The following is a 14,527-nucleotide window of genomic DNA, read 5'->3' as shown; positions in this document are numbered from 1 at the left end:
AATTATAATTTTTCTCACTCTGTAGTTCCCATATACATTTTTTAAGTGCTGCAGTGATGGAGTGGGAGTAGAAGAAAAATAAAAAACTAAAGGCCAGGGTCTTTGGAGTTTTTCCCTAAACAATTCTTCCTAAGAAAACCTGTTTTACAACCTAAATTTCTTAAACTTTAGTATCAAGTGTTTTAAACTTAGCTTTCAGTAACTTCATGAACTAACTTATAAAAATCTATTTTAGGAGGGAGATACTGATGTCGTATGCTAGCTTTTCTAATTATATTTTTTCATTTTAGGGGTTTAACAGTAATGTTTGAAATAATGAAAACTTATGGCCACACTTATGAAAAACACTGGTGGCAGGATTTATTTAGAATTGTTTTCAGAATCTTTGATAACATGAAATTGCCAGAACAGCAGACAGAGGTAAGAGATTTTCATTTAATATAGTCAAGTCAAAGGTTCTTTTTTCCTAATACATTTTAGTATTTCAAATTAAGGACAGTGAAAAGAAAAAAAATCCTAGTGATATCTTTTTTAAGGCATTCTGATATAGTAGTATATCTTTGTAGTATGTTTTCTGTCATCAAAACAATGCAGTTTTGACAATAGAAGTGAGCTAAGGTTTTCAGTATTTTTGTTGAGCTTTCAGTATCTTTTCCTCATTTTAATACTGTCACAGCTAAAACATCAGTAGTTCTACTTAGTATTCATAGTGACTTATTCTAAATTGAATAAAGAATACATGGTAAGTTTTATTTATTTCTTTCAGTTTCTTTTAATTTTTAGAGTATGGTTGATTTACAGTATTGTATTAGTTTCTGCTTTACAGAAGTGATTCATTCAGTTATACGTATACCTCCATCCACGCATTGTGATTCTTTTCCCATTTAGACCATTACAGAGTATTAAGTAGAGTTCCTGTAATGTTCAGTAGATTCTCATTTATCTACCTCATACATAGTAGTATATATATGTCGGTCCCAATCTCCCAATTTATCCCTCTCCCCACCTCCTCCTCCCAACCCACTGGTAACCATAAGTTTATTTTCTGCATCTGTACCTCTGTATTTGTTTTTGTAGGTAAGTTCACTTGTACCCACTTTTTTTTTAGATTCCACATGTAAGTGATACCATATGATGTTTGTCTTTCTCTGACTTCTCTCAGTACAACAGTCTCCAGGTCCTTCCGTGTTACCGCAAATGACATTATCTCATTCCTTTCTATGACTGGTATACATATGTACCACATTGTCTGTATCCACTCCCCTGGTGATGGACATCTAGGCTGCTTCCATGTTCCGGCTATTGTAAACAGTGCTGCAGTAAACATCAGGGTACATGTACCCTTTTGGATCATGTTTTTTCCCAGATATGTGCCCAGGAATGGGATTGCTGGGTCCTTGGGCTTCCCTGGTGGGTCAGAGGTTAAAGCGTCTGTCTGCAATGCGGGAGACCTGGGTTCGATCCCCTGGAGAAGGAAATAGCAACCCACTCCAGTGTTCTTGCCTGGAGAATCCCATGGACGGAGGAGCCTGGTGGGCTACAGTTCATGGGGTTACAAAGAGTCAGACACAACTGAACAACTTCAATTCATGGTAGCCGTAGCTCTATTTTTAGTTTTTAAGGAACCTCCATACTCTTCTCCATAGTGGCTGCACCAATTTACATTCCCACCAACTGTGTAGGAGAGTCTCCTTTTCTCCATGCCTTCTCTGCATTTATAATCTGTAGATTTTTTTTCATGATGGCCATTCTAACTGGTCTGAAGTGATACTTCATGGTAGTTTTGATTTGCATTTCTCTGATAACTAATGATGTTGAGAATCTTTTCATGTGCTTTTTGGCCATCTGTATGTCTTCTTTGGAGAAATGTCTCTTTAGATCTTCTGTCCATTTTTTAATTTGTTTTTTGATATTGAGCCGCATGAGCTGTTTGTATATTTTGGAGATTAATCCCTTGTCAGTTGCTTCCTTTGCACATATTTTCTCCCATTCTGAGGGTGTTTTGTTTGTTTGTTTCCTTTGCTCTGCAAAAGCTTTTAAGTTTAATTAGGTCTTTTACTACAAACCAGTTACAGAATGTGTTTCAGTGTTTGTGAGGAGAGAACATCAGGTCTTTGTGTTTTGTTCCATATAGTGTGTTAAATGCAAATTTGGGGGCCTCTCTGACCTGCAGAAGATTTTACTTTAGATCTGCAGGTAGGCTCTTACTTAAAACATGTTATTAAGTAGACATATGTTTATGCAGGGGCATAAAACCATGTATAAAAATGAATCAGATTAGTCCATTTGAGAAAAATAAATTACTTACACCAGTTTTATTTTAAACCTATGCTAACCCCACTTGGAAAATTCTTATCATTTCCTTCCTCTAATTTTTTTTTCCATGTTCTGTCATATTCTAGAGCAAGACCAACTGTTGCAATTAATGCTATGACTTTTCAGTAGCAGACACTAATAATAGGACAATGCAGTGATGGTTTTTTATAATCAAAACAGTGCGAAAATAGTTATTCTATGCATAGATTTATGAGATAATGAGAAATAGGTATCAGATACGAAGTTGAGGTGAGTATATTCTAGGGGGAGTTAAGCACTCTGAAAGGAACGTGGACAGTCTTATCTTAAATGTGCAGACGTTTTCTTTGTAACTTCTAGTAACTAATGAGTGGTCTGACCTTCATGTGATGACTGTCTCCTTTGTAGAAAGCTGAATGGATGACAACAACATGTAATCATGCACTCTATGCGATCTGTGACGTGTTCACCCAGTATTTAGAAGTACTCAGTGATGTCCTTTTGGATGACATTTTTGCCCAGCTCTACTGGTGTGTGCAGCAAGGTAGGTCTCTCCTGATAAATGACACAGTGTTAAATGTGACCCTGGTGATACACAAATGAATTGCTCTTTTCTTTTCCAGACAATGAGCAGTTGGCACGATCTGGTACAAACTGCTTAGAGAATGTTGTTATTCTGAATGGTGAAAAATTTACACTAGAAATCTGGGATAAAACCTGCAACTGCACACTGGACATCTTCAAAACCACAATCCCACATGCGTAAGATTTTATACCACTTTGTGTATTGAATGATGGACATAAAAGATTTGATAGTAACTAGTGATTTCTCATAACAAATGCTTTATCAGATATCTCAGTGTTCTGTGAATTTGTATTTATTACAGACCAAACTCCTATAAACCATAACAAATACATGAATTGTTTTGTAAACCAGAACCTTTAGTCTTATCATCTAAATTTGGGTCAAAATGAAGTGCTTTTATGAGCTTTTATTCATGCAGATTAAACCAAGCAGTGGTGTTGAATTTTTTAAAAATCTCAGCATTTATTTTAGTTACTGTGACTAGTCTAAGGAAACTTTATTTGTAAATACTGTATTTCATAGTTATTTGTCATCCTTTTCTGAGGGATAAGTTTGGAATTGAATTGTAGGTGAGTTTTTACTAGTGGGGAAACTAAGACATAGTCCTGCCACTTGACAGTTGATGGCACCCAGTCGTTTGTAGGACAACTTGAACTTCCCCAGCTTCTTTTATTTCAAAGTGTGTTAGCTGTGGCATGTCTCACGCTCTCAGTGATTGGTATGGTTTTGGTATTTCAAAGGCTCTTGACCTGGCGTCCCATTTCTGGAGAAACTGCTCCCTCAACCCCATCTCCTGTGAGTGAAAACCAGTTGGTAAGTTTAAATAAATCAAGCCTATTTTAAATCATTGAACTATTCGTGATAAGAAATTTTACCATGGGGCAGTTCCTTTAACATGCGCCCAGCTTCTTCAGAAAGATGGTGTAAAATATAGATGGTTCTGAGACGAAGATTCAAATGATTTCTCGAGTGCAATAGGCAAATACCAGTTTACAGAAGGGCGTACGTGTCAAGCTGAAGATGTTTTTGGATATTGTTTAAACATCCAATTTTGATAAAAATTTTACCTCAGAGAAAAGTTAGAAAAGCAGGATAAAGAATTCCAGCAGACCCTCCCCCTGCACATTTATTTCCTGGGTGTGTTGTCACAAATTACTAATAAACTTCGCAGCTTAAAGCAGCAGCAGTGTATTCTCTCACGGGTGGGGCCAGAGGTCCAAACTGAAGGCTTCGCAGGGCCACGCTCCTTCCCCGGGTTTGCTGCCGCTAGCTTCTACTGGCTGCTGACAACCCCTGCCGTTCATTGGCTTGCACACACATCACTCTGTTCGCTGCCTCCATCTTTACGTGGCTGTGTAAAGTCAGATCTGTGTATCAGATCTCTCCTTCTCTTTTAAGGACACTAGTCATTAGATTTAGGGTCCACCCTAAATTCAGAATGACCTCTTCTCAAAAGTTCCTTAACTCTGCAGACCCTATTTCCATGTAGCCTTTGTAAGTACCAAAGGTTAGGACTTGGACTTAGCTTTTTGGGGCCACTATTTAGCCCACTGCAGTCTACCCCCTGGTGCCCCAAAATTCATGTCTGTCTTCTGGGCTAAGACATTTATCCCGTCCCAACATCCCCAAAGTCTCAATTTATCGTAGCATCACCACTAAGTCCAGAATCTCATGTAAATATCATATCAGAAGTTCCAGATCTTGTCCTCTAAGTCATCTAGATCAGGTGCATGGTCTGTGCTGGAGCAAAATTTCTCTCTCTGGACCCATGAACCTGTAAAATAAATGACCCCCTTGCAAAATACAGTGGTGGGCCAGCATAAGTAAAGATTCTCATGCCAAAAGCGAAAACTGAAAGAAAGAAAAGGGTCACTTGTGGAGTCCGGCAGTGATCTTCAGTCTCTTCCTTGGCTCTGTCTGAGACCTGCAGCTGCCCTGGCTCTGCTTCTGACCTCCTGCTGGAACCAGGTGGAGCTGGCAGAGTAGTCATGTCGGCCACCACATACTGTCTGACACTGCAAGTGCCTTGCATTTACTACCAAATCCTCCACAACCTGCAAAGAAAGTGTCGTCTTCATTTTCAGACCAGAAAACCTCAGCTTAGGAACGAGATTCCTGGCTCTCCCAAGGTTACACGTAACTGGACTCTGGTGTGGTTCTGTGGACCTGTCAGCTTCTCTGCAGGGCCAGTCTCCTTGTCGGCCACCTTCTCACTGACCTTTCTGGATGCTGGTCTGGGATGACAGCATCCTTCCTCTGCAGAGCTTTCCTGGGCTCAGCCTGCACTAGGTGTGCGCACACTACACCCACTACATACATTCTGTTTGGATTTCACAACAGTTCATGGATATTGCTGACAAGTTTTGCCACACAGTGACACTTAGTGTTTTTATCTGTTATCCTTGGGTGGTGTCAGGCCTGATCTCAGTGAGGGTCAGAAAGTAAGCTTTTCTTTAAAAGATTACCAGCTCTTACCTGTGTGTAGTGATATTAAATAATTTTCCCATTATGTCCATTATTGCAGTGTGTGCAGTGTCATTTTCATAGGGACACAGTGTAAATTACTTTTTTAAAGACAATGTAATAGAAACTGTTTTCATCATTAAGCTTTATTTGTTGTACTTAAAGTGAATCTTTTTTATTAGGATACAATATCACAGAAATCTGTAGATATTCATGATTCTATTCAGCCAAGATCTGCAGATAATAGACAGCAAGCTCCGTTGGCTTCTGTCTCTACTGTGAATGAAGAAATCAGCAAAATTAAACCCACAGCAAGTGAGTTATTTCTCTTAATCAATTGTGTATTTTGTTTTTGTGTATGCAAGATAAGAAAGTTTTGCTTGTACTCACACACACATTCTGTAGTTGGTTATTGTAGTCACTTTATTCCTCAGTTTGCCACAGCTCGGACATCCCTGATAGAGGCTGTCTCGCAGGTGATTGGGACTCTGCTGACACCTGCCAGGCTCATTATTTTTCCTACAGCGCTCTCAGCTGATGTTTGTTACAAGCACATGGGTGTTCTTCCTGCAGAAGAGGGGCCTAACAGGTCTGTCCTCAGCAAGAGGCGGGGTATCGGCCAGGGCGTCTGAGGAGCACTCTGCTCCCCCACCGACCCCAATGCTCCTCTGCACCTCCCCTCACCTTCAGTTCTTTTCACAAAGGGGGACTCCCTTGTGTTTCACTAAATGGGTTTAATTTCATTTACTGAACAAAAGTTAACAGCACTGAGGAAAGACAGCCTCCTTCCTGGAGGAACACGGGAAATGTGTTCCACAGTGGCTGCACAGTTTTATATCCCACCAGCAATTCCATTTTTTCCACCTCCTCACAAACATTTCAGTCTTCTTTTTCTCTCCTTAATAATAACCATCCTAGTGGGTATAAAATGTTGTCTCATTGTTGTTTTACTCTGCATTTCCCTATTGATTAATGATATTGAGTATTTTTTCATGTGCCTTTTGGCCATTTGTAATCATTTTTTGAGAAATATTTATTCGTGTCCTTTGCTAATTTTTAATTGGGTTATTTGTTGTTGAGTTGTAGGAGTTTCTTACATACTCTGGATACAATCCCCATATGACATACACGATTTGCAAGGGTTTATTTTCTCCCATTCTATAGGTCATCTTTTCACTTCTGATGATAAATGCTCCGATGGTGCGAAAGTTCTTATTTTGCTGAAGTTCAGTTTGTCTTGCTGTTGTTGCTCACGCTTCTGGTGTCATGGTTAGGAACCAACCACAGCCCAAACTAAGGTCAGGGAGATTTTCCCTAGTGTTGCTTTCCAAGAATTTTATACTTACAGCTCTTACATTTAGGGAGTTGATCCATTTTCAGTTTATTGTTTTCAGGGTATTTTTATTAACCCTTGGTGTTTATACTTGTTGAGGGAAGACAGATTTTGTACCTCCTGGAAAGGAGCCTCTAGCTTCAGTTACTATGTCTCGCCACTTAGAAGGGAGATTGGTGGCGATGAGTTGTCCATTTTCGTTTTTCACTCCTGTTTTCTGGAGCACAGCTGTTAGAATCCATACCAGCTTCGGTCTACCCTGGAAAATGCCACAGTACATGGCTTTGCTCTTTGAGCCCCAGGACTGGACCTTGGAAGGGAAGGATGTAGTTCCAAGTTTTCACTGAGCTGATCTGGGCACATGCCTGGAGTGGAGTGGAGAGTGCTGCCCCCGCCCCTCTGATCGAGGGCTCACGTTTCCTTCCTCCCGCCACCCCCTCGCAGTCCTTTAGGAGAGCTCCCGTGTCCCCCAGAGCCCTCCGTGCAGGGGACGGGGCAGCAGTGCTGCCCGAGGAGGTGGCTCAGAGCAGCACAGATTACGGCTGCTCCGCTCCTTCACACTCAGAAGCTGGTGCTGCCCAGTGAAATGGTCCCTAACATGACCCTGTAGCCTTGCGAAGCAGACTTAGTGAGGCAGACATTGTCCCCCAGACACACTGCTGTCCCTGCCGGTGAGGCCGAGTCCAGCGCCTCACCCGCGACAGCTCTGAATGCCCACGCAGACATGGTGGCTGGTGAGAACATGTCTCCCCAGCCTCAGTCGCCCTGAGTCTGGAGTGTGGCAAGCGTGTCCTGCCCCAGAAACCTGAGAGTGTAGTTATGACTTGGATGAGGGAGGGCTAGGAAGGGACAACTTGGACTTGGGGGTGTCTTTGGTTTTTTACATTTTTTGACTTGAGACCTAATACTAAGAACTGAATGTTCAGTACAGCAACATTTCTGAAAACTATCTGGAAAGGAGCCATCATGACCTAATAAGAGAATAAATTTAAGCAAGTTGTTTGGCTGTCTTCCCCAAATTCCTAAAACCTGAATTTAACTTCTGGAAATGGGGGGATTCCCTGGTGGGTCCAAGTGGTGAGGACTTAGAGCTCTCACTGCCGTGGCCCACGTTCAGGGAACTAAGACCCTGCAAGCTGCAAGGTGTGGCCAAAAACAAAAAAACTAAATGCTAGAAATTGGTGCCAGAAAAGGGAGTTTGTGATAAAAGCAAAGTAGAAAAAACCTGAAGGGTTGTCAAGGCGTCCAGTGCTGGAGCTGATGCCCTGAGGCCACTGTACAGCCCCACCCCACCGGGATGATCATCCGACTCCTGGAAAGCTTCCTGGAGCTTGGCTTGAGCTTGGCTGAGCCAGTGCTGCTGGCCTTGAGCACCTCAGTAGTTGAGTTGTCTTTCCTAACCTTGTGTTTCTACATCTGCTCACCGGACACCATGGAGGTAGAAAGTCCTTCCTTCCATGAGTCTGCGTGTCCTTATAGAAACAGCCCTTCCGAGCACAGCGGTTCAGGCCAGAGGAAGGCAGCCGTGTTCCGCCCCAGGCCGCGTCTGAGCACCAGGCTCCTCCAGGGTGGTTGCTCTTACAGTCCGGCACTAGACATGACGCTGCGTGGACTTCTGGGCTTATTATGCTTTAGAAACAGGCCGTTTTAGACGCACCACCAACCTGGATCCAGATAAAGCATGTACTCTGGTGACCCCCTCACTGCCTGCCTCACAGATCTAGCTCCTGTTGTTTTCTTCTGGCTTTTTTATATTACCTGTGTCAAAGATCAAACTTGAGTTTGTAGCAAATACTATTGAAACTGTAGCTTTTAATCCATTTGATACATTTTATTAAGGAATAACCTAAATATTACTTTAAAATTTGTCCTGGCACCTTCTTGAATGTATTCAAAGTTACTTTGAATATTTTTGTTTACTGAAGAAGTGAATTTTCTAAGGTTTTCTAAATACTGATTAAATGCAGCTTTTACTGAGTGCTCATGTGCAGAAGCAGGCTGTCCTTCAATGTGATGTGTGCAAGTTACCTTCATACATGTTAATGTTTCCTTAGCATTGTAATGTCACAGAAATTATAAAGAATTCAAAATAATTTTTGTTTGCATGTGCATTGGGGTGGGTTTCCTCACAGAATTTCCAGAACAAAAATTGTTTGCTGCCCTGTTGATTAAATGTGTTGTGCAGCTGGAACTCATCCAGACTATCGACAACATCGTGTTCTTCCCCGCCACAAGTAGGAAGGAGGACGCAGAAAACTTAGCCGCGGCGCAGGTGAGTGGGTGTGGGGGTCAGCTCTGCCATCTGGGCTTCAGAGCAGAGGCCAAGCTAGAGGGGCCGTTTGGGGGACCATCGCCCCATGAATGTCAATCCAAACCATGGGACTGAGGACATGGCCAAGGTTGTGAGTGTGGACACAGCGGGGAAGGGGGTCAGGGAGCGAGCCTGGGGCCTTGTGGTTGAGAGCTCATGATGAAGCAGTGGGTGAAGAGCTTGGGGGCGAGAACCAGGGAGGCAGGAGGGTCCACGAGCCAGTGCTGCCTCGCAGCCCCGTGAGGGAGCTGTGCTGAGAAGGCTGCGGTCACCTATGCTAGGGCAAGTATCCTTCGTCCACTGCGGAGTAGGGGGTTTGCCAGCCAGTTACTAAAGGGGTGAGGAGGGGGTTATGCACAAGCATATTTATGATTACAGTCCACAGCCTCCAACTGGTTAACAGAAGTGAGGACCTCAGTAGGGCAGGGACCATGAAGGGGGCGGAGGCTGAGGGTCTCCTGGGGCAGAGCTCCGGGGTTGAGAGTTGTCTGTGGCAGGGAGCCATAGACATTGGGAGTGCTGCTCAGTGAGAAGGGTGCAAGGAATGAAGATTCTGGAGATTTCATAAGAGAAGGTGGTCTTTTCCTGTTGAGACAGATTAAGTTCTATGGCTTGCTCATAGAAGTGGTCTGTGGTTCTAACTTGACTGTGGGTACCTGTGCTGTGGTGGTTTGTTTTCCAAAGAGAGACGCTGTGGACTTTGATGTTCGAGTGGACACTCAAGACCAAGGAATGTATCGCTTTTTAACATCACAACAACTCTTCAAGTTACTGGACTGCTTGTTAGAATCGCACAGATTCGCAAAAGCTTTCAACTCCAACAACGAACAGAGGACGGCTCTGTGGAAGGCGGGTAAGCCGTGCTGTGCGGGCTGCACCCTCAGCGGGCGTGCAGCGGGGTCACACGAGGGGACTCACAGCGTGAATGTTGAGTCCTCACCAGCCGTCGGCGAACACTCCACCAACAGGTCTTTCTCTAGTTTAGAAAATGCCGAATAACCGCCTGGGTGGATGAGTCTCCCCGTGTTTAATCACACTGTTAATTGACTGGTTTTCGCATTGTTTTTCACCTTCTGTGCTCAACCTGGGCCTTGCTATCAATACTGTCTGCTTACTAGAGCTGAGAAAAAGTGGGAGGGTCCCAGGCATGAAGGCATCTGTATTGAGTGCCTGCTCCCCAGGGTGTGGCCAGAACATAAGTCAGGGTTTTGAAGTGGGAGGGAAATTTTTTTGAACAAGTTGGAAAATTTAAATAAGCTTTTTAACAATTTTACTGACAGTGATATTTTTTAAAGAAATAGTTACTTGGGGCCTATTAGGTGCAGAACAGTGCTGAGAGTGAGAGACTGAAGAATATGCAGAAAAAAGAAGGAAGCTGCTGTTCCTTGAACAGCAAAGCCCTCTGACAGAGTGCTGGGTGCTGTACACTTAGGAATTTCATTTCATCCGTGGTCTCTTTACCACCTCATTAAACCCACCCAGGCTCTGTTCATTCTCTCCCTTCTTGTACAGCCTCACTTCTATAAATAGATGGTACTTAAATTTTTCCCATTTATTCAACCCAAGTTGTGGCCACTGTTCAGGTGAGACGGTTCCTGCCCAGGGCACTGGGCTCCTCACTTCCTGGGCCCTGTAGGCTGCTGACCTTTGACCATTCTGGTTCCACACAGGCTGTGCACCCTCACCAGCTGCCCCCCCTCCTGTTAACTCCGACTTCCTCTCTGCAGGCTTCAAGGGCAAGTCCAAGCCCAACCTTCTGAAGCAGGAGACCAGCAGCCTGGCCTGCGGGCTGCGCATCCTCTTCCGGATGTACACGGACGAGAGCCGGGCCAGCGCCTGGGAGGAGGTCCAGCAGAGGCTCCTAAAGTAAGACTCGGGGCTTCGGCCCATGCGCTGCTCAGTACAGAGGGCGGAGGGCCGTGCCCCGCCCGGGGACTCCGCAGCGGGGCAGATGACTTGGGGCCTGCGGAAGAGACTGTAAAAGCTAACACAGTCTTATAGACAAATGTGCTTCCACAGAATTGTTGAGATGTAAGCAAATTGTCTATTTTTGCTGTTATAGGACAAAGGAGGAAGTTCTAGGTCTTAATTTTTAGGCTTTTTTTCATGTCATAGATAGAAATGGATCAGTTTCTAAAAACAAATCTGAAAGTGAAAAAATCCCTGCTAACATTTAGTTTGAAAAAGTATGTGGAGTTTCTGTTGGTGTTTTAGTTTTGTTTGCATTCCATTTTTACTCCATGACAACTTAAGATTTTGTCCTTTCAGAAAGAATACAGTCTTTTACTTTGTATTTTTTTGTCTACTTAAGGGAATAGATGTTCTCAGAAGCCAACTAATTTCATTTCAGAACTTCTGGCAGTCACCTGGGCCGTTTCCCCAGTTCTTGATGAGACTGTTAGGGCCCCAAAGCATCGAGGTCCCGCTGCGGGAGGGGAAGTGCAACCCCGGGGGTCAGCCGCAGTCTTGACACCAATCCTGTGCTTGTGCTCCTCCACAGCGGTTTAGCATATAAGAAAACTTTCAAAATGAAGAAAATGGGGGTTTCCTGACAGGCTGTAGTTGACTTTAGTTACCGTTCCTCCTGGTCCCAGTTGTTCCTGCTCGGTGACTGTCAGGCCAGCAGGTGCACCAGCAGCAAGCGTGATGGGAACCTTTTCCGTTTCAGTGTCTGCAGCGAAGCACTCAGTTACTTTCTTACTCTGACGTCAGAAAGTCATCGGGAAGCCTGGACTAACTTACTGCTCTTATTTCTGACTAAAGTCCTAAAGATCAGCGATAATAGGGTGAGTACCAGGCACCTTGTCTACCAGCATCCCCAGCCTGAGGGGCACATGCCCGAGTGGGAGGCAAGGGTGCAGGGCCTCCCCGCCCCACTCTGTTCTCCAGTGTGTGATCCTGTAGGGCTGCACTAGGGGAGGAATCAGAATCCGTTAGGACACTGACAAGCTGCCCAGGTTCCCCCACCAGCCCCCCGGAGTCTCTCCTGTCACATCCAAGACAGCTGCCAGGCGTGGCCCCGACCATGGCTGCATCTGGGCAGCAGGCTCCCGTTGTTCCTCTGGGAGAGGGACTGATTCTGTGGGAAGGGGCCGTAAACTCATTTGAGAGTTTTAACCAGTAGAAAACAAAGATCAAATGTATAATGTATAGCTATATATATACACCATTTAGACTTTTCAGAAATACACATTTTACTTGTTAAAAAATATAGCAATGTACAGCCCACATAAACGGAAACAGGGGTTCCTGTGATCCCTAAATAGGTTTAAAAATGCCTAGTCTGGTGGCTGACACTTTGGGCCCCACAGATGCCATGTAATGCCGCTCTGTGCCCATGTGTGTGCCCCTCTGACCTGGGCCAGGTAGAGCCCAGAGAAGTACCTTCCGGCAACCAGCAGCCAAGTGGATGAGGAGGACTTCCAGGCCATCCGCCTTGTCCCACAGGCTGCCTTCTTACCAGTGTCATACCGCTCCTCACACCTTGGGAGGTGGGGGAACAGACAAGGAGAGAAAACAGGCAGACAGCTGATATTCAGAGATTGAACTACAACAAAAATACAAAGTGTATCAGTGGAACTATAAGTAATAGAATGCATGGAGCCCTCATATTTTATATTGCAATATTAGAATTTGAAGTTTTAGAGACAAGTCTATTTACCAGACAGAATAGTTTCAGTAACCCATAGCTTATAAAAACTGTGATTCTTGCTTGGCTTCTTACTTTTGCTTATTACCCAAGGCAAAACAATGATAAATAATAACTGTCTGTCATAAGTTTTTCAAAGAAATGTAATGAAAAATGTTTTCCAAAATAAGGATGGATAACTAAGTGAATCATGTACATACTAAGTTCTGAATACATCTCAGTCTTTCAGTTGCATGATCAGTAATCACTGCTTTATGCAGACGCGTCTCCTGTCTTTACTGTCAGGGCACTGTCTCCGAGTGGGTTCCTTCTAAAGGCACTTTGAGGCTCTGTGGTTTGCAATGAGAGCATTACTAACAGAGAATTCATTTCCCCCCAGTTTAAAGCTCATGCATCATTCTACTACCCTCTCTTATGTGAAATTATGCAATTTGACTTGATTCCTGAACTTCGTGCTGTTCTTAGAAGATTTTTTCTGAGAATTGGAGTAGTTTTTCAGATATCACAACCACCTGAACAGGAACTTGGAATAAACAAGCAATGATGGGAACTTCATATTTTTCTGTTGGCGTTTACATCCCTCCGTTCTTTAAAAGGACCCCGGAGCTGAGGTTTCCTACCTGAAAAAATGGTTTCTCTGGATTGCTGTGTCTAAGGGTTACTTCTAAGAAGCTTAGAATTTCAGTTCGAACCTGCAGTGCTCCCGTCCGTCCCTTTGGTAACCTGGTGGATTCTGTTTGTCGTGTTGGGCTCACAAGCAAAAAAGCTCTTCCCACAGCGTCAGCTTGTATGCTCACAAGCCCTTCCCTGTCCTCGGTGGCAGGGAGAGCCCTACATATTTCTGGCAGGTATGGAAGTGAAACTTACCCAAAGAACTCTAGATGTAAAGATTTGAACTTCTGCAAGAAGTACAACTCAGGAGAGCTGTATTTTGAAGGATAAAATGTTGTTTATAATTGGGGGTTGGGGGGAGAAGAAGAAATTATTGTTCATGGTAAAAGTTATTTAGCAACTATGGTATTCTTATTCTGAAGATTTTTGCACACTCAGGCTATCTGAGATACTGGTAATGATCCTTCTGTGAAAAATGTACAGAGATGCAGGTCTGTAATATAAAAATCTTAAGACATTATAGAGTTCTTCCTGCACTGTTTTATTTCTTTATTTTCTTATTCATTTGCTAAATACCTATAATATTTTGTCAAATGCACTAAACATTTGGGTTGAACTTCTTGTCCTTTTTATTTTGTGGGGATTTGGTTTTGCCCTTTTTACAGAGTGGTTATTTTAAGGGTTTAACATGCACAGAAGCTGTTGTGGCTGACACTTGTCATAATCAACACCAACAAAGGTGGAACATACCCCTGCTGACGTAACTACCTGTAACACACTTCTCTTAGGGCTTTGAAAGATGAGCCATTAAAATAGAATGATCCTTCATGGACCGAAACTTGAATCACTGCAGAATGAATCTCGGTTGCTGTCACTTCCTTTTCTTTTCTTTTGGGTGGCGGGGCTTGATGTAGATTTTACTCTGTGTACAGAATTTAATGTTGAATATATTAAAATAACAAATCTGGCATGGTTTGGGGAGGTTAGATTTACTGGAAATGTATTCATACTGTGAATTGTGCTCTGATGGTTAAAAAAACAAGATTGTCAAGCATTCCGTATTAACAGTGGATGTAGAAAATTTTTTCAGATGGATAAAATGTATATGGTACAGATGTAAAGTTTTCTATGTAAAAAATTCTGTACAACTTTCTGTACAATATTGATTCTCATCTGGCATATTCTAATCAGGTTATAGGTCAATAAAGTTTTTGGATTATTTCATCAGTGCAATCAAAAGCTATGTCATCCACAGCCCCATGTTTCATTGACTTTTTT

At 43.2% G+C, this 14,527-nt stretch overlaps 1 protein-coding gene across 1 annotated transcript in view; it reads left to right on the top strand.

Moving 5' to 3' along the window:
- The window catches only part of ARFGEF1 (ADP ribosylation factor guanine nucleotide exchange factor 1), a 127,100-nt gene extending 112,612 nt beyond the window's left edge, over positions 1-14,488 (top strand). Inside the window, exons 30-39 of the mRNA XM_043483469.1 lie at positions 291-420; positions 2,704-2,839; positions 2,919-3,057; positions 3,622-3,694; positions 5,527-5,659; positions 8,810-8,949; positions 9,673-9,841; positions 10,716-10,854; positions 11,657-11,774; positions 13,017-14,488. Of these exons, the coding sequence (XP_043339404.1) occupies positions 291-420; positions 2,704-2,839; positions 2,919-3,057; positions 3,622-3,694; positions 5,527-5,659; positions 8,810-8,949; positions 9,673-9,841; positions 10,716-10,854; positions 11,657-11,774; positions 13,017-13,181 (1,342 nt within the window). The 3' untranslated portion in view covers positions 13,182-14,488. The remainder of the gene's footprint in view (positions 1-290; positions 421-2,703; positions 2,840-2,918; positions 3,058-3,621; positions 3,695-5,526; positions 5,660-8,809; positions 8,950-9,672; positions 9,842-10,715; positions 10,855-11,656; positions 11,775-13,016) is intronic.
- Positions 14,489-14,527: the final 39 nt, after the last annotated feature.

The sequence above is a fragment of the Cervus canadensis genome, chromosome 12 (assembly GCF_019320065.1).
Source record: "Cervus canadensis isolate Bull #8, Minnesota chromosome 12, ASM1932006v1, whole genome shotgun sequence".
NCBI lineage: Eukaryota > Metazoa > Chordata > Mammalia > Artiodactyla > Cervidae > Cervus > Cervus canadensis.
The sequence above is the reverse complement of the archived record's forward strand: the minus strand, read 5'-3'. Positions and strand labels throughout refer to the sequence as shown.